The 24,784-nt window shown below is 45.1% G+C and overlaps 1 protein-coding gene across 18 annotated transcripts in view; it reads left to right on the forward strand.

Annotated features, from left to right (window-relative positions):
• adgrl2a (adhesion G protein-coupled receptor L2a) overlaps nucleotides 1–24,784 on the forward strand; it is a 470,025-nt gene that overhangs the window by 335,351 nt on the left and 109,890 nt on the right. For all 18 annotated transcript variants that reach the window (XM_059648145.1, XM_048538964.2, XM_059648147.1 and 15 more), the window contains exon 6: nucleotides 15,399–15,698. In XM_059648145.1, the coding sequence (XP_059504128.1) occupies nucleotides 15,399–15,698 (300 nt within the window). The remainder of the gene's footprint in view (nucleotides 1–15,398; nucleotides 15,699–24,784) is intronic.

A 24,784-nucleotide genomic window follows, 5' to 3' on the forward strand; every position in this document is an offset into this window, starting at 1 on the left:
GTGAAGGCAGATTAACTCTGAGGCAGATTTCGAGTGAAACCAAAATCAGAAAGAAGTTGGGAGCCAATGTAACGAGGGGGAACCTGTTCTGCTAAGTGGTGGATAGAGTGAAAGACACATGAGAAACACGACACAGCGTGGCACTGATGGAAGAAGAGAAATGAGCTGAGAAGGGGAGGATGGCAGTGGGTTAGTGTATGCTCTGGAGGTCAGATCAGGACTGGCATAATCTGAAATCTGACCTCTGCAAGGCACACGCATCTGTCTGTAAGTGTCAGTGTATTTCCTTAGTCACCAAGTAAGCCAGCATCCTACTGAAAATTAAATTTTAAAAAAATGCCATTGTATCTGCCAGTTTTCCTCACCTTGTCCACTGCTTCCGCCCCTGCCCAGGGGATTGCCACCTGTTCAAGTCTGATGGGCCATTTATTGGGCAGACCCACTTTTCTTTTACAAAACTGAATCAAATCAGATGGAAACTCCATAGCGGAAGTCCAGATTCCTTTCAGTCCAGATTCCTCTGCCCAGTCTGCATTTCATGGTGGCAGGATTTCAGATGGGACTGATTTGGCTCCTTAGCGGTTACTGGAATGACTTAAAATATAACCAGCAGCCAAGAAAGGAGCGATGTGCCTGAGTTAATAAATAGCAACACTACTAAATCCACAACATCTGAACAAAGAACTGGCAAATGGTCCGGAGTCAGGATATCCTGCCACATTGGAGATACACAGTATTGGGAAAAGAATGTATACTGATATGTAAAACAAGAGTTGAAACAATTGGCTTTAATATCATTTTACTGGAGCCTTATTTTTCCTGTCTGAAAGCATATTTCCTCAACTCACAGGTCGAGCGCACTTCTACACTCATTACGTCTTTACACTCAGCGTGACTAGTCTGAGTTAGGAAATTCGGAACACCTACGCTCTGTTCGCAACAACTACACCTCCCAGTCGCGAACCATTTCAATTCCCCCCGCCAAACTCCTCGGACGACATGCCCATCCTGGGCCTCCTGCAGTGCCACAATGACGCCACCCGAAAGATGCAGGAACAGCATCTCATATTTTGCTTGGGAACCCTGCAGCCCAAGAGTATCAATGCGGACTTCAAAAGCTTCAAAATCTCCCCTTCCCCGACCACATGCCAAAACCAGCCCAGCCAGACCCGCCTCCCTAACCATTCCTCCCACCTCAAGCCCCACCCCCATCCCCTACCCACTAACCTCATCCCGCAGCCAACCCCCCCACCACCGACTGGCCTATCTCCCCCCCCAACTCCCCACATACATTCGCCTTCACTTGCTCTAACCCTGCCTCTTTGACCTGTCTGTCTCCTCTCACCCTATCTTCTCCTTTATCCATCTTCTGTTCGCCTCCCCCTGTCTCCCTATTTATTTCAGAATCCCCTTCCCCTCCCCCATTTCTGAAGAAGGGTCCTGACCCAAAATGTCAACTGTTCCTACTCCTCTGATGCTGCTTGGCCTTCTGTGTTCATCCAGCTTCACACCGTGTTATCTCGAAGCGTAATTCTCCATGAGACAGTAAGAACTGCCGATGCTGGAGCCAGAGACAACAGTGTGGAGCCGGAGGAACACAGCAGACCAGGTGGCATCAGAGGAGCAGGATTTCGGGTCAGGATCCTTCTTCAGAAATGGCAGATTTCAAGTGAAACCAAAATAAGGAGGAAGTTGGGAGCCAGTGTAATGAGGGGGAATCTATTCTGCCAAGCGCTGTTTTCTGTAGAAGGGTCCCAACCTGAAAAGTCAACTTTCCTTCTCCTCTGATGTTGCCTGACCTGTTTTCCTCCGGCTTCACGCTGTGTTGCCTCCCTGAGATGATCCCCATTTACAACAATATACATGAGTTAATTTGCAAAGTGAAATGTTGGTCTGTCACTACCTCTTCACTCTTCCAAACCTCTTCGTCTCAACACTGGAAGCCCTTTCTCTGAAGGTCTTTCCTGATACCGATGAGCTGTTGTTTCTGATATGTGCATACGTTGTGAACAGCCCACAACATTGATTCAGCCACGGGTGTCAATGGTAGATAGCAGAATGAAAGTGCTGGGGGTGTGGATGGAGGGGGCCAGTGATGGTAAAAGGTTGGAACCAAATGGGAAGAGCCAGATAGAGAAAGAAAGAGAGTATGGTTTACACCTTAGGAGATGTGGGGGAAAAAAGATTCGCTAAGGGAATGCAAAAGCAGACAAACCTTGGAACAGTGAATGTTGGCAATACCTCTGCAAAGGGATTTAGACAGGTCAAACAAAATCTTAGCAGTTGGAATATAATTTGGGGAAATGTAAATTTGTGCACTTTGGCAAGAACAATAGAGGAGCTGAATCTTATTCAAGTGGAAAAAGACTGGTGAAAGTTTGGGAACAAAGTGATTTAGGGAACAAAGCACTTCCATGGATCAGAAAATGCTAACATTTATTTTCAGTGGTACTGGGGAAGGCAATTGGGATGTTTGCTTTTATTTCAAAGAGAATGGAGCATAAAAGCACAGGTTTTGCTGAAGCTACGAAAAGTGCTGTTTAGGCTGCAGCTGGAATGCTGTGAACAGTTCCCGGCCCCTTATCTCAGGAAAAATGCACTGTCATTGGAAGCAGCGTAGGAAAACTTCACTGGACTTACAGCAGGTATGGAAGGACTCTCTTTCATGAAGAAAGATAAAGTAGTTTGGGTCTATATTCATTGGGATAAAGAAATTGGGGACATCTTATTGGACCCAACACGATTCATAGGAGACTTGACAAGGTAGATGCGGAAAGGATGTGGGAGGGTCTCGGACATAATCTCAGAATACGGGGTCAGAGACAGTGAAGAATTTCTTTTCTGAGGATAACGAATCTGTGAAATTCGTTATGCAAAAGGCTGTAGAGACTGAGTCAATAAGTATTTTCAAGGTTGAGAGAGAGAGATTTTTAATCAGTAAGGGAATCATTGAGTATGGGGAAAAGGCAGGAAAGTGGATTTGAGAATGATCTCATTGCATGTCAGAACAGATTTGATGGGCCAAATGACTTGTTTCTGCTCTGATTTCATGTGGAAAAGACCAGAAACCTAGATTTTGATGAACAAATCTATTTCCTTAATATTCACAGTGGGGATTAGAGAATCCCTACAGTGTGAAAACAAGCCCTTCGGCCCAACAAGTTCACACTGAACCTCAGAACGTCCCACCCAGATCCATCACCCTATCACCCACCTAATCTACACCTCCCTGAACACTATGGGCAATTTAGCATGGTCAACCCTCTTAACCTGCAATTCTTTGGACTGTGGGAGGAAACCAGAGCGCCCAGAGGAAACCTGCACAGACACAGGGAGAATGAGCAAACTCCACACAGACAGTCACCCGAGGCTGGAATTGAACCGAGGTCTCTGGCGCTGTGAGGCAGCAGTGTTAACCACTGAGCCACCGTGCTGGAATAAATACGGTGAAGAAAGGAGGATAAAATGACAGATAAAAATTGAGCGGTGCTGGTGGCTGTGGATAGAAGTGCAATAGATTTGTCTGTTACCTTAATTTCAACAAAGGCTCTATTTTATCTGCAGGACCTGATGTGAGATTCATCCTGAAGTGGTCAGCTGAATTTATCTGTGAAGGATGTTGACAAATCTGCTCCATTTTTCAACATTTATTGGCATTATTTCAGGTTTTCAGTACTCAGGGTGTTCTTCCTCTCATTGTCTGTGTTATAGTTTATTTGCTCGCCATGGTATACTTTGCTCATCTTGAGTAGAGAAGCTCATTCTATTGGTTGGGGAATCCAAATCTAGGGGTTACCAGCTTAAAACTGTCATGACTAAATCAAACGAGGAAATCAGAATTGCAGAGGTTTTACAGTGCAAGTTGGGGGCTCATTGTATCCGAGAACATTATTACCTCAAGACAATCTCCTGCTCCTTCCCCATAAATTTGTGGGAAACCTTCTCAAGAGGAAGAGGGACTTGTCATCGAATGGAATGGTTTGGCCATTTCTGGGTAGACCTACGAAGGAGAAGGGGACAGAAAGGTAGGAGGACTCTTGTGGAAGTCTGGAGCTGCTCTCCCCTAAATCCCCTCTGCCCAAAATTCTTGCTTTAGAATCCTTTCAGTGTGGAAGCAGACTATTTGGCCCATTGAGTCCACATCGCCCCTCCACAGAGTGTTGTACCGAGACCCACGCCCTTGACCTATCTCTGTGTTTCCCATGGCTAATCCCCCGAACCTGCACGTTCCTGAACATTATGGGCAATTTAGCATGGCCAATCCCCCTAACCTGCACACCTTTGGACTGGGGGTGGAAATCCACACAGACACGAGGAGAATGTACAAAGTCCACACAGACAGTTGCCTGAGAGTGGAATCGAACCTTGGTCTGTCGTGCTGTGAGGGAGCTGTGCTAACCACTGAGCCACCATATGAGGCAAGGGGACAAACTGAGAATTTCAAACATTGGATTCTTGTTGGGTGAGAAGCAGGTGGTGCTAAGGTACAGATCGACCTGAATGTTGAGTGGTCTGAAGGGCTGAGTGGCCTCTTGTTTTTATGTGTGAATAAATGTGGCTTGGTCAACTATTGATGAATTAGATACAAATTCCCACTGAGCCATCTGGGACACTGAAAGATAGTGACTAAGCTGAATGGGAACAACAAAGTTATGGAAGTTTGGAATAATTTTATGGAAGTACATCACGTTGTCCTTATCTGTAAATTGTGCATTTACATTTAGAAAAATGTGAGAATATTTGGTGCAATCCAAAATTTAAAAATTGTGATTAGATGTTAGCCTTTAAATGATCCGTTTTGAAGAATGATATCTTAACGCTGGACCATTTTAATCCAGTTCTTGATTCAGGTCTCATTTCTCTCATAGATAATTTCAGTCATTATAATTTCAAGAAAAAGCATGTCAGCTAGTTAAAATATTTTTATCCTGGAATTCAAGCTAATTATCTAAATCAAGCTATTCTATTCTGATAATATACCAATGGAAAGGGCCCAGGATGATTAGAAACATTTGCAAGACATTGCAAGATAGCTTTTATTGCATTTTTGATTAATTACTGTGTGTAAAATGTGTCAGTGAAATTCGGCTTTCTTCAAGGAATTGCCCTCTGCTGTTGTCTCAAGGGAGAGTAGATTTCTTGTTTACTAAGTGTACGAGATTATTAATCAGATAACTGAAAATCAGGCATCTCAGATGATTATTCCTCGGGAGAGTGCATAATAAGACATGACTGTGGGGAGAGACATGAATCTGAATGACTTCAAAATGGCCATCAGCTGCAAGCTGTGCGCTTGGATTAGCTCAGCTAGCTGAACGATTGGTCTCTCAAGCAGGGCGATACCAACAGCATGGGTTCGATTCTCAGACGGACTGAGGTCCCACCTTCTGAACCGCACTTGAGGTCTGGTGATCCTCAACTTAAACTCAGCATCAGTCCTGTGCCCCTCCCTCTGCCTGCTAAGCAAGTAGCACTGCGATGACTGCTGCTGTTCACTCAGAAGATAGGGGGCATCCCTGGTAGAGCCAGTATTTATTGTGCCTGAGAAGGTGGGAGTGAACTCATCTCTTGACCATTGGGCACCTTGGTAGGGCATTTGAGAAGGCCTTGCCATATTGTGGTGGGTTTGGAGTGACCATTGGACCAGACCAGGTGAGAACAGCAGATTCCTAACGCTGCAGAAGACCAGTTGGAGATTGCTGTAACTTGGGCGTGTGAACCAGATTTTTGATTCCTTGTTTGTTGAATTCCTTAAGTGGAAGCTTAAACTTAAACTGGCTGTGCTGAGATTTTGAACTCCTGTTTCTGGATTAACTGTCCACACAACCACGGAACCCAGCACTCTTTTTAGTTTCTTCTTTTGAACCTGACAGTTACAAGGACTCGGTTATAATTTTACTTTGATTTTGTCGAATTTATCGATTCACCTCAACAATCTCTCAGTCTCACTTTTGACAGTTCAAAGAACATCAGAACGTGGCACTTTTTGAATGTACCAGCACACCAGTCTAAGAAAGAGTATTAAGTTTGTGCTCACAAGGAACAAAAGTAGTCGCTCAGTGGTTAGCACTGCTGCCTCTCAGCATCAGAGACCCGGGTTCGATTCCACTCGGGCGACTGTGTGGAGTTTGCGTGTTCTCTGCCTGCCTGTGTTGGTTTCCTCTGGGTCCCCCTGGTTTCCTCCTTCAGTACAAAGATTGGGGAGGTGATGGCCTAATGGTATTATTGCTGGACTGTTAATGCAGAGACCCAGATAATGCTCTGGGAATCCACGGTCAAATCCCATCGCAGCAGATGGTGGAATTTGAATTCAATAAATGTCTGGAATTAAGAATCATCCTTACCTGGCCTGGGTGATGTGTGATTCCAGACCCACAGCAATGTAGTTGACTCTGAACTGCTCTCTGGGTAATTGGGGATGGGCAATAAACGCTGCCTAGCCAGTGACGTCCATTGCTTTTTGACAAAGGAAATGACTGACTAAAAACAAAGTTAGGTGGAATGAGCGTGCTAAATTGTCATATAGTGTGCAGGCTAGGTGGTATTAGCCCTGGGAAATGCAGGGTTACAGGGACAGAGTAGGGAATGGGATGCTCTTCAGAGGATCAGTGTGGACTTGATGTGCCCAATGGCCTGCTTCCACATCCAAGGGATACTATGAAGAGTCGGCCACTTGGCCTTTCAAGCCTGCACTCCATTCTTTAACTGTACATTCCTGAACATCCCCCATAATCTTTCATCCCCTTGGTAATCAAGATGTTATCTTTTCATAGAATCCCTACAGTGTGGAAACAGGCCCTTTGTCCAACAAGTCCACACCAACCCTTGAAGCATCCCACCCTGACCTGTTCCCCCTATAACCCACCTAATCTACACATTTCTCAACACTATGGGCAATTTAACATGGCCAATCTACCCTAACCTGCACATCTTTCGACTGAGGGAGGAAACCCACACAGACATGGGGAGAACGTGCAAACTCCATACAGGTAGTTACCGAGGAAGGAATCGAACCTGGGTCTCTGGAGCTGGAAGGCAGCAGTGCTAACCACTGAGCCACTGCTATCTACCTCTGCTTTTAAAATATTTAAAGATTCTACATCCACTTTTTTTTGACAAAGGGAATTCCAAAGAGCCTGTGGGAAAGAAAAGGTTTCCTCATCTCAGTCATAAATAGGCAACTCTTTTTTTAAAAAAACTATGACCTACTGAAGTGACAATACTGCATCTGATCAGCTTTGTTGCCAACTTAGTCAACACTCTTAACATAACTTTATTACCTTAAAGATCTGCTAATTAGCTCCAGAGAGTTTGATATCCGGGCTATGTAATACTTTAAGATAGGTTTAATAAGCCCAACCTTGGTCAACTAGAACTGATTCAGCGACAATTATTTTGACTCCCTCGAGACTGGAATTTTTTTTTGATTAACTTTAATTGAGCCGAAAATCAAAACAGTTTTCAGGCTGAAAAGATGGGTTGCGTTTTAATCAGAGGGAATTTGATTGGGGCTTTCAGGGGAATGGCGCAAAGGAAGGAATGGGATTGTTGGAGGAGTTGGTAAGGTGTGAAATATCAGCTATCACTTTGTTGTGGAACTCTGGAGCAAACATTTTAGGGGATGAACCCTTTAATAAAAAACACAGGCATGTGTTGAAGGCTTGATTTATTTCTGGTGTTTGAGATGTCTGATAGTGGCAGGATGACAGTACCAATCAAGCAGAAATAAGTGGGACGTTAGTCATCCTTTAATACTCAGCCTTTTGAACAGCGGACAAATTAAGATGGTTCACATTCTCTATTGCAGTTGCAATGATTAGGACCAATGGGAGCAGATTTCTGGGACTGGTGGATTATCAGTCTGCCAGTGCTAGTCAGTAGATAATGCGGGGAAATTGGCCTGGCTAGCAACAAGCGGGTTGCTATGGTAACAGAAGGAAAGCTATTAAAATGTCAAGCTTGCAGTGTTGAGCCAAGCAACAACTTCAGAGCAAGGGAGTAGTCTGCATGTTTCTGTTTTGCTAAGAAGCAATTAAGACCCGACAAAATGACTTGGCGGTTCACATTTGATGTCTTGATGTCACGCAGCCACTCAGGAAGAGGGTCTGACTTTGTCACCCTCTCGTTGCTGATTTGTCCAACTCACCCAAAGTATCACCTCCTGATTGCTGTCTGCAAATGGCTAGTGAAGAGAAGATCCCTACTTAGCTGTAATGCCTTTCATTGTTCAACAATCTCCATGTGGGTTCTACAGGATTGTACATAAAGGACAGGAACTGGGGTAAGGTGGAGATTGATTGAACTGCGAGAAATCTGGGCTGTTCAACCAGGGATGGGGGGGACCTTTGAGATAGCATATGTGGCTGAAAGAAGACCCTTTGCTGCATGGAGATAGGCAAGGAATGAGGAGTCGGGATAGGTCAAGTTTTCGTCGTGCTACTGGATCAAAGGGCTTCTCTCTTGGTGGTTTAACCTGAGGGGTCACATCAAGGGAAGGGAAAGGTTGAGAACGAGGGACCTTCATGGTAACCTCAGCCTTATGGCGATTGAAACCATGTGGTTGGTGTCATTCTATATTGCAAACCAATCATACAGCCAACTGAAGTCAAAAAGTATGCATGGAAGGAAGTGTGGAAGCAAGCACAGAATCAGACATGGATCGGGGTAGCATGAGTTAAGGAACTGAAATGAGGTGAGGATACAGGCAAAGAATGAAATAGAGATACAGTTGTAGGATGAGGTGAGGAAACCAGCAAGAAACAAGATGTGGATACAGGTGTAGAATGATGTGCGCTAATAGTCATGGAAAGAAATGTGGATACAGTCAAAAAATGACATATGGAAACAGTGAAAGAATGGAGTATGATGAATCAAGGCATAATACGAGTTGAGGAAATATATGTAGAATAAGGTGTGAGTACAGACGCCAGATGAGGTGTGGGTACGGGTGCCGAATGAGATGAGGGAATAAACATGCAATGAGTTAATCTTGGGACACTTAAGATGTTTTATTTACAGAGGTAGATATTACAAGCAGGCAGCTCCATGTTCTCCAGGCTTCAAAATTTCCCCTCCCCCTACCGCATCCCAAAACCAGCCCAGCTTGTCCCCGCCTCCCTAACCTGTCCTTCCTCCCACTTGTACCCCCACCCCCACCTCAAGATCTACCCCCATCTCCTACCTACTAACCTCATTTCCCCCCCTTGACCTGTCCGTTCTCCCTAGACTGACCTATCTCCTCCCTGTCTCTCCACCTACACTCACCTTTACTGGCTCCATCCCCGCCTCTTTGACTGGTCTGTCTCCTCTCCACCTATCTTCTCCTCTATCCAACTTCTATCTGCCTCCTCCTTCCCTCCCTATTTATTTCAGAACACTCTCCTCCCTCCCCCATTTCAGAAGAAGGGTCCAGACCTGAAACGTCAGTTTTTTTGCTCCTCTGATGCTGCTTGGCCTGCTGTGTTCATCCAGCTCAACAACCTGTTATCTCAGCTCCATATTCAAACCGCCAGCATTTGTATGTCAGTGCACAAGTAAATGTTCTGCCAATGTCCACTGTTATAAAACATTTGACTCTCGATTAATGTACAAGTTTTTCATCATTCACTCCTTCTCTGTGGAAGTACTTTTATCAAAGCACTTCATACTTCTAGGATAATAAAATGTGAGGCTGGGTGAACACAGCAGGCCAACCAGCATCTCAGGAGCACAAAAGCTGACGTTTCGGGCCTAGACCCTACTTCTAGTGCCTGCTCAATGTTCTGCTCTTTGAGAAAAATAATCCAGTTCTTCTACTTTTTGGCTTTCCCGGTACACTCTAATACATCTCAAGAACACACACTCTAAGGCATTCCTGAAGGACAGTGACACAGAGCCCCACCTCATCCTGAAGCATAGTCATTTATGTGGTGCCACCTGGAAGATAAAGGGACAAGTAACAAATCTGTTCTTGAAGTCACAGCAACATCCCAATGTTGACCAAGTGCCAACTTCAGAGACCTCTGGGCAACGAAAGCCCCTCTTCACTGCCAACTCCTCATAGAAAAATACTTGTGCTGCATGTGTACAGCAAACAGAATCGTTCTCTCTCTACCTCTGGTGACTGCATTAGACAGTACCTGTGGGTCTCCCGTCTCTTACCCTGAACTGGTGGGTCTGCTAGTCTGAACTCTCATGCCAGTTGTCTGTAGTTTGAGAGATTGAAATGTTAAAGTGACAGGCCACAGACATTCAAATGTTCATATCATTAAATGTAACAGTGAAGGTTGGCAGGGTTTTAGCACTGCCAACTCACAGCGCCAGGGACTTGGGTTCAATTTCGGCCTCGGGCAACTGTATGTGTAGAGTTTGCTGTTTCTTCCATTGTCTGCATAGGTTACTTCCCACAGTCCAAAGGTGTGCAGGTTAGGTGGAATGGCAATGGGAAATTGCCAATAGCGTCCGGGGTGTATAGGTTGGGTGGATTACCCATGGGGAATGCAGGGTTACAGATCTGGGTGGGATACTGGGTTGGTGTGCACATGATGGGCCAAATGGCCTGCTCCCACACCCTGGGGATTCTAATTAGATCCTGTTTTATCACATCAGGGCCAAACAATATGCAAAGCAAGCGCTGGTGCACTTCTAGAGAGGATTAGCATCAGAGCAAGTTTGTATTGAACCTAGAGCCCGCTCAGAGTACTGTTTGTTGCCCTCATCTCCATATTCTAAAAGATGATGTAGAAGCTTTCAGGTAAAATGATGCAAAGAAAATATTTTACAAGGAGCATTGTAAAACTGAGAAGTTAAAAGTACTCAGGACAAGAAATAAGGCTGAGGTGAAAAGTGATGACTGAGAGGTGACTCAACAGAATGCTGTAAAATCCTAAACGGCTCGAAATGTTAGCTGTTTCTTCTCCACAGATGCTGGAAGACCTGCTGAGTTTTCCCAGCAACTTTCTGTTTTTATTTCAGATATTTGGCGTCTGCAAGGTGGTTCATGGGGTAGATATAAAGATACCTTGTGGAGAAATGTAAAATCAGCAACATAAATCAAAGTTAGTCATTAATCAATCCAGTCGCAAATGCATGAGGACGTGACATTCTTAACTCAGAGTGTGGGTACGGTGATCCTTCTGAAATTCATTCAGCTGGTGTAGCTGGGCATTGCTGGTCAGCTCAGCTGCTGTGGTCAGGCAATAGGTAATAGGCTAACATATTGATTCGCAGTCCCAGGTAAGGACAGCATTGGAACATGAGTAGACCATTCAGCCTCTCGAGCCTGCCTCACCCTCCGTTAAATCCTGGCTAATCAGTGACCTAGCTCCACTCAGCTGCCTTGGGTCCTCATTGCTTCAGGCCTGTGCTCAACAAAAATTCTATCTCAGATTTAAAGTTTAACGACTGGCCCTCTATTAACTGCTGATTGTGGAAAAGAGTTTGTGTGGACAACAGATATCCTTTCCTAAAGTTCCCTTGTAAACCAGGTGGGATTTCCCCCTGACAGCAATCACACTTAGACCCTTCATTCCATACTTTTATGACTTCCAACACCTGTCATGGCGGGTTAAGAACCTAGAATCCCCTAGCCATTAGCTGGAATAGTAGCCTAATGATAGCACCACGAGGCCATTGCCTCCTGTCTCCAAGATGTAAGAGACAGAATTAAAGGGAAAAATAAACAGAAACAGGAGAACGGAATATCAGTGTATTTTGATTGGGTTTGATGGGAACGGGGCTGGTATGGAGGAATGACATTGGTGCTGTTTGCTGGAAGCATTTGAGGCGTGGTGTTCGGAGATAAATGAAAGTTGTGGGTGGGTGCAAAAACAAATTCTTCCACGGGAAATCTGGGTGACAGTTCCTGTGGTGAACTCATGTGGCGGAATACATTTGCAGTGATCCCCCAGTGTTTATTGGTGGATGCAGCAAGCTGACATTATCACTGTGCCTGGAGACTCTGCACACAGGCAGATCTTAGATGGGGCTTTGATTGTATTGAGAAGCTGCGATTGGAATCATTCAACAGCCTTGCACTTCAAGGAGGATTCTCTGGAAAGCCAGGGAATTCTCTGACTGTGAGAATATGAGAAGGGCTCTTTGAAAATTTAATCAGCTTTACTCACCAACTCTGAGCACAAATGACTGCAGGGGGTGGGTGCAAGATGTTACATTAATTATTTTCTTGCAAGGCACTGCGTTAAGTTACTGAAACATGATGTAAATTGAAAGCTTCTCAAGTACAGTACATTTCCAAGCCATGCATTCTTCAATTTTCACATCTGCTTATTGCTAGCAGAAATATAATGACTGTTTTGATCCACAGTCAATGAGCGTAGTGACTATAAGGTGGAAAGGCCTTCAATCAAACTTATGTCTAGTATGAGTCATAATCCCTTTGCTGTTGAAAGCAAATAATACTTATCTGTTAAATACTTTTCTTTTAATGTATCTGTGTGTTTATGAGTTAACTTGTACAGATGGGCCCTATATCCCCTTGAATGTCAGAAATGAAGGACTGGTCTAATTGAGGAGTTTAAGACGATTAAAAGATTTGAGGGGAGATACAAGCTATTTCCGGGAAAGGGGGAGCCCAGAACAAGGGGGTTACGTGTGGGAGGATCTGGAACGAGTGTGTCATCATTTATGAATCTAATGTAGAGATCAGGAAACATTTATTCCCTGTCAGAGGGTTGCGGTTTTTTGGAATTCCCTTCCTCGGAATGCAGTGAATGCAGAATGTTTAAATATCTTCGGGAAAAGCGAGATAGATTTTTAAGCCATGGAGGCAGTGGCCTAATGGTATTATTGCTGGACTGTTAATCCAGAGATCTAGGTGATGTTGTGTGGACCTGTGTTCAAATCTCACCATGGCAGATGGTGGAATTTAAATCCAATAAAAAAATGTCTGGAATTAAGAATCAAATGGTAGCCATCAATCCATTGTTGATTGTCGTCAAAACCCATCTGGTTCACTTATGTCCTTTAGGGAAGGAAATATGCCATCCTTACCTAGTCTGGCCTACATGTGACTCCAGACCCTCAGCAACGTGGTTGACTCTAAATTGCTACCAGGGAAATGGCCTCGTGGTGCTATCATTAGGCTACTATTCCAGCTAATGGCTAGGGGATTCCAGATGGGCAGTAAATGCATTCCTAGCCGGTGGTACCCCTGTCCCAATTGATGAATTTAAGAAATGACTAAAGGGATGAAAGATTATTGGGAATATGTGGGGATGTAGAGTTGAGATCAAAATTCAGATCAGCCAGTGATTTTATTGAATGATGGAGCAGGCTGTAGACCCTACTGTATGTCCTTCTTTGAATGTTGTAAAATTGCAGATAGACCATTCAGCAGTGATGTATGAATATGTATCTTCATCGGACGAGTGGTGTAAATTCTGAAACTCACCCTCTCACAACACCTGTTGAGCCTGGTGTGGCTAGGTGTGCTAACCATTTTAAATTTCAAAACTGAAATTGTTGTATTTTGACCTGGGTATAGAGGGACTGCCTAATGAAGAGAGGTTGAGTTATTTGGCCTGTAACTGTTGGAGTTTAGAACTTACTGAAAGATGCAAGGTTCTTCGTGAGCTTGACAGGGTAATTCAGAGAGATTGCTTGAATGGCAGTCCAGAGCCAGGGGGCATCATCTCAGGGTAAAGGGTCGCCCATTTGGAACAGAGAAGAGGAGGAACTTCTTCTCTTAGAGTAGTGAATCTGTGGAATTTTTTGACAACAGAGGGCCATTGAATGGCAGAGCAGGTTCGATGGGCTGAATAGCCTAATTCTGCTGCTGTGTTTTATGGTTGACGTTGGGTTGTGAAGTATTCAAGCTGAGAAATGCAGATTTTTAATCAGAACGGCAGCCAAGGGTTGGGGGAGAAAGGTAGAAAGGTAACAAGAGCCCCTTGTTCTGGGCTCCCCCAGGTTGAGATTTATCAGATCAGCTATGATTCCATTGAAAGCCAGAGTGGACTCAATGGGCTTAATGGCTTAGTTCTGATCCAATTTTTTCAAACAGAATCCCTGAAATGTGGAAGCAGGCCATTCAGCCCAACAAGTCCACATCAACCCTTCAAAAAGCATCTCATTCAGAAACCCCCTCCCCTAGCCCAGTAACCCTGTATTTCCCATGGCTAACACATCCTACCTACACATCCCTGAACACTATGGGCAATTTAGCATGACCAGTCTACCTAACCTGCACATCTTCGGACAATGCGAGGAAAGTAGAGCACCTGGGCAAAATCCACACAGATACGGGGAGAGTGTGCAAGCTTCACAAAGTCGCCCAAGGTCCCTGGTGTTGTGAGACAGCAATGCTAACCACTGAGCTGCCATGCCAGTGTCTTGCAGAGATAGCAGGAACTGCAGATGCTGGAGAATCTGAGATAACAAGGTGTAGAGCTGGATGAACACAGCAGGCCAAGCAGCATCAGAAGAGCAGGAAGGCTAATGCTTCGGGCCTAGCCCCTTCCCGAAACGTCAGCTTTCCTGCTCCTCTGATGCTGCGTGGCCTGCTGTGTTCATCCAGCTCTACACCTTGTTATTTCAGTGCCTTGCGGTAGTTTTGTTAAGCAAGAGTATTCTGACCATTGGCAGATGAGTTGTGCTGGGAGGAAGGAAATTCTAGAGGAAGTGAAGGAGCTTAGAGATCGGAGGCTTGCAAATCATTAAAGTGGCAGCACAGTTGAGGGAGGAGTTAAAAAAGATGCATAACATCCTGGGCTTAATAAATAAAGACATGGAAAATCAATGCAAGACCATTTAAGCGAACTCTTGGAGAAGGTTGGTTTGCCTTAACCTTTGCTGGAGTATTGGGTCTGATTCCACGCACCAAACTTTATGATGGGTGCGAAGGATTTGGAGAGGGTGCTGAAAAGGTTCACGAGAATGCTTGTTGGAAGTGGGGAATCAGCAGCATAGATAGACTGAAGAGGTTTTGGGACTGTTCCCAATGGGGAAAGAGAATGTTGCCAGGAGATATGATGGAGAAGTTCAAATTCATGAGGGAGTAGACTTGCGCCCAGCAGTGGCAGGGTCATCGACTTGCGAGACGTGATAGGCAAAAGGACAAGTGAGAGCAGGAGGCAAACCTTTCCACACCATGAGTGTTTGCTCTCAGGAATTGAATAAGCAGCGGAGAAAGGGGCTCAATAAATTTACAGCAACGGAGAATAGGGAGAGAAATGGGACCTATATTAATTCTTGCAGAAGATTAGCATGGTTATAATGGGCTGAATGGCCTCCTATTCTGTTTTTTTAAAGTCTAATTATTGGCAGGTTTTAACTGAATGGTAGATCATGCTCCAGGTGCTCCATAGCCTGCCCCAGCTTATGTGTTTCTTTCTCCCTAGATCCAAGGGTGCAACTTGCCAAGAAGTACAGTTGTTATCACATGTTCGTTTATCTTGCAGAACCCACCACCGTCGAGACCACGTCCGTGGCGACTGTTGGCATGAAGACCACGGTGGTGACCACAACCCTGACCACCACGGAGAGAGCGCCCGCTACCACCACTCCGGCAGCAGGCACCAAAGAGGGCAGCCGTGGGCCCAAACCAGGACTCGCTGATGCTGGGACGAAAACACCGTCCGTGCCCAGCTTCCTGCCCGTCCCAGAGAGATACTGTGGGGCGACGCATGCTAGGGAAATAGGCTGGCCTCAGACCCAGCAAGGCCTCATGGTGGAGCGCCCATGTCCTAAAGGCACTCGAGGTAAGCACGTTTCAACTCATTGTCTCTGTTGTATATGGTATTTGAACTGTTTGAAAACACTCAGTGTAAATTCTACAACAAAGAGTCTATCATAGAATCATAGAATCCCTACAGTGTGGAAACTGGCCCTTTGGCCCAACAAATCCATACTGACCCTCAGAGCATTCCATCCAGACCCACCCCCCTATAACCCATCCAATCTACACATCCCTGAACACTACGGGCAATTTAGCATGGCCAATCCACCTAGGCTGCACATCTTTGGACTGTGGGAGAAAACTGAAGGGCCCGGAGGAAACTCATGCAGACACGGGGAGAATGTGCAAACTCCGCACAGACAGTCGCCCGATGGTGGAATCAAACCTGGCGTTATGAGGCAGCAGTACTATAATTGTGCTCAGCATAGGTTATTTTTCATGGCAACATCATGTTCAGGCCCTGGATTTACAGAGGAATGTGAGCTTGTTGGACATGTGAACAAGCAGGGAAAAGAGTCCCTACAGTACAGAAAGATTCCATCAAGCCTGCACCAACTCTGTGAAGAGCATCCCACCCAAACCTGCAACCCCACATTTACTGTGACTACGTGATTGGGCGCTATGGGCAATTGAAGCATGGCTAATCCATCTGAGTTGCACGTCTTTGGACTGTGGGAGGAAACCAGAGCTCCTGCCAGAAACCCACATAGACACGGGGAGAACGTGTCGCCAGTCGGTGGAATCGAACCGAGGTCCCTAATGTTTTGAGGCAGCAGCGCTGATCACTGAGCCAGCCTGCCAAGGGTTACAATGACATCATGGTCAGCACAGACATGGTGGGACGACGTGCCTGTTGTTAAGCTGCACTGTTCTGTGTTTTCTTGTGTTGCCAAGAAGAGGGCTTTAGCGATGCACATTGCAACCCTTAGCTTGCTTCTCGCAACAGAGACGTGTGTGGTGATGCATTTTGTTGGGAAGAACATTAAATGACACCACAAAATAAGGTGTACAAGAATGCTTGCCGGAGTAGAGGGACTTGGGTTTATATGTGCAAGGCTTATATATGGACTAGGACACCAGGAACAGATTTTTTTTCAGTTTGTTTGCAGATACCCAAGATGCTGCATGTCTCAGTTTAATATTTTCTCCTTTGGGCTACACACGACTGCCAACCTCAACTTTGTGCTCTCATCTCTTGAGAGTGACTTGAACTCACGACCTTACTATTCAAGAGACAAGCATGTTCCTCACTGAGTCATGACTGCTAGAGAAGAGAGCAATTTCATAATGACACATGCCTGACCACCCTCGTGAGAATGTGCTGTGAGTGAGTCAAGCAATGAACAAGGAATAGGAGTAGGCTGTTGGGGCCCCTCGAGCCTACTCGCCATTAAATAAGAGTGAGGATGACCTGACTGTAGCCTCAAACCTGTATTCCCACCTCCCCCTGATAACCTCCCCTCATCTTGCTTATCAATCTCCACCTCCGCCTTCAAAATATTCAAGGGCTCGGCTTCCACCATCATTGGGACAGACTTGATTGGCTGAAAGGCCTCTTCCGTGCTGTGTGACCCAATTCCCATTTCAGGCAAAGAGTTTCTTTCATCTTCCTGTTAAAATGGACAGTTTCATATTTTCCCAAATTGTCCCATTTGCTATATCTGCCCGTTCACTTAACCTCTTTTCTTATCATTGTCTCTTGTGGTCTTGTTCACAACTTATGTTTTGACCTACCTTTGTGCTATCAGCAAATCTACCAACCATACCTTCCATCCCCACATCTGTATCAGTTATATAAATTGCCAACAAATTAGTTCCAGCACATCACTCGTTATGTTTTGCCAACCTATGCCTGCTGTCTGTACCAGCCAATCTTCAATCCATTCCCATGTGTTGCCTTGTCATCTTTGCTTCCTGCAATTACCTTGGGTGTAGCACTTTATCAAAGGCCTTCTGGAAATCGAAGTACAGTACATCCATCAGGTTCCCTTTACCCACAGCACATGTTACTTGCTCAAAGAACCCCAACAGATCAGTCAAACATTTGTTCCCTTTCGTAAAACCCTGAAGACTACAGCATGAATGAAATAGTTAATAGGTGTTGCAGATGACCATGTGTTGACTGATGTTCATGTTATTGTTGTCCAGTAGGACATTCAGAAGGATAGGGCACTTCTGCTTTCTTGCTGTCACATGACTCTAATAGCCTGATGAATATACCAGATTCCTAGAGGGCTTGACTATGTGGGTGCAGAGAGATTATTTCCTCTTATGTGATAGTCTAGGACCCAAGACCACAATCTCAGAACAAGAGGCCACCTATTTAAGAAAGAGATAATGACTAATTTTTGCTCAGGGTAATGAATCTGTGGAATTCTTTATCGCTGAGATGGGTAGATATGCTCATGGCCTAGATAGAAAGATTTTTAATCAGTAAGGGGATCAAGATTTATGGGGGAAAAGTGAAATTGAGGATTGTCAGACCAGCCATGATCTCAGTGAATGGGGAGCAGACTTGATGGGCTGAATGGTTGACCATAAGGGAGACACTGGTGTCATGTTAATGATTAGAATCTCTGCAGGGTGGAAGCAGGCCATTCTCCCATTACCCACACCGACTCTCTAAAGAATAGCCCACCCATCCAGCTTCCCTTCCCTTTTCCCCATAACACTTCATTTCCCTAGCTTCCACATCCTTGGATACTGTGGGGCAAATTAGCAGGGCCAATCCACCTAACCTGATTTCTTTGGCCTGTGGGAGGAAACCCACACAGATTGTGCAAATTCCACATGGACACTCCCTGTGGCTAGAATCGAGCCCAGGTTTGTGGCGCTAGAAGGTAGTCATGCTATGGAATTTAGATGAATATTTCTGGAATTGAAAACAAATCTCAGTAAGGATACCATTAAAACAAAGGAAAGGAAATTTAATTTGGCCCACGTATGACTCCCACCGTGATATCATTGATTCTGAACTGCCCCCTGCAATGCTTAAGCAAGAAACGGAGTTCAATTACTGATACGTGAGAAATGCTGACCTTTCCAGAGATGCCCCCCATATCCCACTAAATGACTTTTGCTCAGAAAAAGGCTCTTTGGCCTACCAAGCCTCTGCTGACACATGTTGCCTTTCTACATTCAAAAACTTCTGCCCCGACACTAGCCATATCCCTCCGCTTCCTGCTTATTCAGGTCTCTGTCAAGGTGTTCCTTAAAAGTTGCAGTTTTATCCACCTCTGTCACCACCTCCGGCAGCTCATTGCAGGTGTTACCAAGCTCTGTGTAAAAAAAACTTGCCACTCTTAGTCCCTTCAAACTTACCCCCTTTTACCTTAAACCTGTGTCCCCTAATAAATGACACTTCCACCCTGGGAAAAAGACTCTGACTATTCATTCTCTCCGTGCCTCTCGTAAGTTTGTAAACTTCTATCAAGTCGCCCCCCTCAGCCCCCAACATTCAGGTGGAAACAAACTTGAGCTTGTCCACTGCGTCCTCAAAGATAATGCCCTCCTAACCAGGCGACATCCCGGTAAACTGTTTCTCCAAAGCTTCCACATCCGTCTGGTATTGTGACAACCATTGTACACAGTATTCCAAATGTGGTCCATACGGCTGCAACATCTGCTTCACTCATGTCCTTCAGGGAAGGAAATTGCCATCCTTACCTGGTCTGGCCTACATGTGACTCCAGACCCACAGCAATGTGGTTGACTCTTAACTGATTTCTGGATAATTAGGGATGGGCAATAAATGCCGCCTGGCCAGCGACGCCCTTATCCCGTTAACGAATTTTTTCTAAACATTGCCAATTTTCATACCCTGTGTAAAAACCAAAAGAACTGCGGATGCTGTAAATCAGGAACAAAAACAAAGTTGCTGGAAAAGCTCAGCAGGTCTGGCAGCATCCGTGAAGGAGAAAACGGAGTTAACGTTTCAGGTCGGGTGACCCTTCCTCAGAACTGACGGTGGCTGGGAAAACAGCAGTTTATATGCAGAAAGTGGGGAGGTGGGTGGGGTAGGGAGTAGACAAATTTTTCTGTGTTCCCCTTATCCTTACCTACCATCCCAACAGCATCCACATCCAGAAGATCATCAGACACTGTTTCCGCTACCTCCAGCAAGATGCCACCACTGGACACATATTCCCCTCCCCTCCCTTGTCCACCTTCCGCAGGGGCCGTTCCCTCCGGGACACCCTGGTTCATACTTCCTTCACCGCCAACACCTCCCCACAGCCCAACGGCACCTTCCCCTGTAACCAGCAAAGGCGTAACACCTGCACATTTACCTCCTCCCTCCCCACTATCCAAGGGCACAAACATACTTTTCAGGTGAAGCAACACTTCACCTGCGCTTCTCAGAATCTAGTTTACTGCATTCGCTGCTCACAATGTGGTCTCCTCTACATTGGGTAAACGAAGCGTAGACTTGACAACCACTTTGCAGAACATCTACATTCTCTTCACAAAAGAGACCCTGAATTGTCTGTTGCCTGCCACTTCAATGCACCACCCTGCTCTCTGGCCAACATCGCTGTCTCTGGCTTGCTCCAAAGTATCAGTGAAGCCCAGTACAAGCTGGAGGAACTAGACCTCATTTTCCGCTTGGGGACTCTGCAGTGCTCCGGACTCAATACTGAGTTCAATAATTTTAGGACCTAAACTGTCCCATGTCCCAGTCCCCTACCCCACACACCAGGCCTTGTTACCACATAGCCTGCCACTACATACCCCCTGTTGTAAGTCACTAACAGACCCTATTAACAACTATTCACCCTCCCAGCCTGATCGTTAGCAACTCCTGTCCTACTGTCTTTCTCCGCCTTTGGGCTCTATCCTATCGTTTACTCCCTATCCCACCCACCTCCCTATTTTCTGCATATAAACTGACATTTTCCCAGCCACCATCTGTTCTGAGGAAGGGTCACTGGACCCGAAACGTTAACTCTGTTTTCTCCTTCACAGATGCTGCCAGACCTGCTGAGCTTTTTTGTTTTTGTTCATACTGTGTGTCGCAACCAAAGAAGGTATGCACGCCATATGCTTTCTCGGCCATTTTATCCACTTCTGTTGCCACTGTTGTCAATCCCTCAGTGTGTTAATGTTTCTAAGAATTGTGCCATTTACTGCTGTATTGAAACAATTGCAAGTCTTTCTTAGAAATGACCATTAGCCCTTTGATTCATCAGTGGCTGAGGCTGCAGTGCTATTAACAAACACTTTAATATATTCACACCCAACTCATTCAACTGTTTTATTTCATACTAACTGGACTAACACCCTTTTTTATTAAAGAAAATTAAACAAAGCACATTAAGCAGGCTATTAACCACCCTGAAGTGAGTATTAATTCTTCCCTTTTCAATGCCTTTCTTGAAGTATGTACAGATTTTTTAAAAAATTCCTTCTGAGTATTCTACTCGATCCAGAATGGTTAAAAAAATCATATTGTAAATTGTATGGCCCAGCTAGTCTGTCCTATGAGGATGTAGAATTGCTCGCTGAGCAAGTGGGTTTGGTTGCAAATGTGTTGTCAACCTGCTGGGCAGCATTGCCCGTGTCCCTCTTGTGAAGCATCGGTGTTATTTCCCACTTGTTATTTATATGCCTCGGTTTGCTGGGACGATTGGTATTGTGCATCAGTGCTATTTTTTCCTCAATCACCTTGTCCAGTATTCCTTTGCACATTGCTCCCCATAACCATTAATATGGTCTTTCACATAGGCATCTCTGATTCCTTTTCCAAAGGCAAAATGGACTCTGCTTCAGCAATAGGTCATGGCAGAGAACTTCACATTGTGACTATCCGCTGTGCAAAGACATTGTTTGTTTGTCTATTTTTATCCTGCTTTCTTTCTTTTAATTCTTCAAATTACTTCAAGTATTAGCACTTATTACAGACAGTGGAGAGAATCTGCCAGAGCAGCATCACTTGCCCCTTGATTTTCTGATTTCCACTGAATAAAGTCAAATTTAGACCATAAGACACTTCAGCAGAAGCAAGCCATTCTGCCCATCGACTCTGCTCCACCATTCAATGAGATCATGGCTGATATGTTCATTTTCAACCCCCCTTTCCTGCCATTTCCAACTCCCCTTTCCTGCCATTTCCACATAACCCTTCATCCTCTTACTGATTAAAACTCCGTCTCAGCCTTGAATATAATGAACAACTCAGCCCTTTGGTAAAGGTTTCCATTGATTTACAACCCTTCAAGAGAAAAGATTCCTCCTCATCTCATAGAATCCCTACAGTGTGGAAGCAGGCTATTTGGCCTGCTGACTCTCTGAAGAGGATACCATTCAGCCCACCCCATTCCCATAACCTTGCATTTCCCACAGTTAATCCACTTAGCCTGCACATCTTTGGACTGTGGGGGGAAACCGGCACAGAAAATGTGCTAACTCCACACAGACAGTCACCTGACTGGAGTCGAACCCAGGTCTCTGGCACTGTGGAGCAGCAATGCTAACCACTGAGCCACCATGCCACTCCTGACATCGTTTCAAGAGTCCCTGTCATTTGCTCTTTCTCTCCCATCTCACTGCAGATGCCTCAAAGAGTGTGGCAGCTCAAGATGGCAGCCACTGCCACAAACACCTCAAGGCTGTTTATGGACAGGCAACACATAGTGCCAGAGACGCCTGTGAAATAAGTTTTAAAAGACGATCTGAAATGCAAGGCTCCCGATCTGCTGCTGTGGAATGTTGTCCTTTTGTTGGTTAGCTTTGACAGCATGGGAAACAGAATATTCTGCGCAACAGGCCCGATCCAGCCTTTACACTTCACATGACTGAGAGTGTCTGACATGCATGGGGCTGATCACAAGAGCTTAACAGCGGGAGGTAGGAGTAAGCTCACAGAGATATGGTACCGAATAGAATTTGACTATGATAGGCAAAAAGAAACATTTTCACGCTCGGAGATCATTGTGGAATGCCTCCAAATGCAATCCTTGGGATTCACAGATTGTATTTCACAATCTCCGACTCCAATTATTCACCAAAAAAGAAAGACCCATTCCAGTATGTTTGCCATTGCCTTTCCAGCAATGCTGTACAGAATAATTGAACTGCTCCTACACACAGAGCGTCAGTTCCAGTTAGAACATAGAACATTACAGCACAGCACAGGCCCTTCAGCCCACGATGTTGTGCCAAACTTTTACCCGAAACCTAAGGTCTATCTAACTTCCATCCCTACTGTATACTATCATCCATATGCCCACAATGAGGCCGACTTCACTACCCTTTCCAGCAATGCGTTCCACACTACTATCACTCCGAGTAAATAACCTACCTCTGACGTCTCCCCGATATCTACCTCCACTCATTTTAAAACGGTGTCCCCTCGTAAAAGCTACCTCCACCCTAGCAAAAAGTCTCTGTCTACTCTATCCATACCTCTGATCATTCTGTACACCTCTTTCATGTCACCTCTCATCCTGCATCATTCTAAAGAGAAAAACCCTAGCTCTCTCAACCTTTCCTCATAAGACCTTCCCTCCATTCCAGGCAACATCCTGGTACATCTCCTCTGCACCTTCTCCAATGTTTCCACATCTTTCCTGTAATGAGGTGACCAGAACTGGAAGCAATACTCCAGAGGTGGCCGAACCAGGCTTTTGTATAGCTGGAGTATGACTTCACGGCCGTTGAACTCAATCTCTCTATTAATGAAAGCTAACACACCATACGCCTTCTTAACAACTCTATCCACCTGGGTGGCAGCTTTCAGGGAACTGTGGACATCAACCCGAAGATCCCTCTGCTCCTCCACACTGCCAACAATCTTTCCATTAACCCTGTATTCTGCTTTCAAGTTTGTCCTTCCAAAATGAATCATCTCACACATTTCAGGGTTAAACTCCATCTGCCACTTCTCAGCCCAGCTCTGCATTCTATCAATGTCTCTTTGTAACCTAGAAAAACCCTCCACACTGCCCACAATGTGACTCACCTTCATATCATCCGCGAACTTGCTAATCCACCCGTCCGCTCCTGCATCCAAATCACTTACAAAAATCACAAACAGAGGAGGTCCAGAACAGAGCCTGTGGTACACCACTTGTACTGAGCATCTTGTTGAATATTTCCTGTTCACTACCACCCTTTGTCTTCTAAGGGTCAGCCAATTCTGAATCAATCTGCCACATTTTCCCCTATCCAATGCCTCCTTACCTTCTGCATGAGCTACCATGAGGAACTTTATCAAACGCCTTGCTTAAATCCATGTATATCACATCCACTGCTCTACCTTCATCTACGTGTTTGGTCACCTCTTCAAAGAATTCATTAAGGTTTGTGAGCCATGATCTATCCCTCACAAATCCATGCTGACTATCACAAATCAAACTCTGCCTTTCCAAGTGATCATAAATCCTGTCTCTCAGAGCCCTTTCCATTAATTTGCCCACCACTGACATAAGACTAATTGGCCTGTAATTTCCGGGGTTATCCCTGTTCCCTTTTTTGAACAAGGGAATGATGTTTGCCTCTTTCCAATCTTCGGGCATTATACCCGTGGACAGTGTGGATGAAAACATCATCGCTTAAGTCCCTGTGATCTCTTCCCTGGCTTCTCATAGAATCCTTGGAAAAATCCCATCAGACCCGAGGAACTTATCTATCTTCAACTTGCTCAGAATTCCTAGCACATCTTCTTTACTAACATCGACCTCCTCTAGCCTACCAGCCTGTTTCAAATGTCCTCCTCTACAACTTGGTCCCTCTCAGTTGTGAATATCAAAGAAAAGTATTCATTAAGGACCTCTCCTATCTCTTTAGGCTCCGTGCACAAATTCCCTTTACAATCCTTGATCGGCCCTACCCTTTCTCTGGTCATTCTCTTGCTCTGCACATACATGTAAATAACTTTGGAGTTTTCCTTGATCCTATCAGCCAAGGTTTTCTCATACCCCTTTATACCTCTCTTAAGCCCTTTCTTCAGTTTCTTCCTGACTAACTTGTATCCCTCTAGAGCCTTTTCCGTTCCTTGATTCCTAAACCTTACATAAGCATGCTTCTTCCTCTTAACCAGCCATTCCACCTCTCTCTCGAGAACCATGGCTTCCTCGCTCGACTGCATCTTCTCTGCCTGCTAGGGAC

The sequence above is a fragment of the Stegostoma tigrinum genome, chromosome 8 (assembly GCF_030684315.1).
Source record: "Stegostoma tigrinum isolate sSteTig4 chromosome 8, sSteTig4.hap1, whole genome shotgun sequence".
In the NCBI taxonomy this organism is placed as follows: Eukaryota; Metazoa; Chordata; class Chondrichthyes; order Orectolobiformes; family Stegostomatidae; genus Stegostoma; species Stegostoma tigrinum.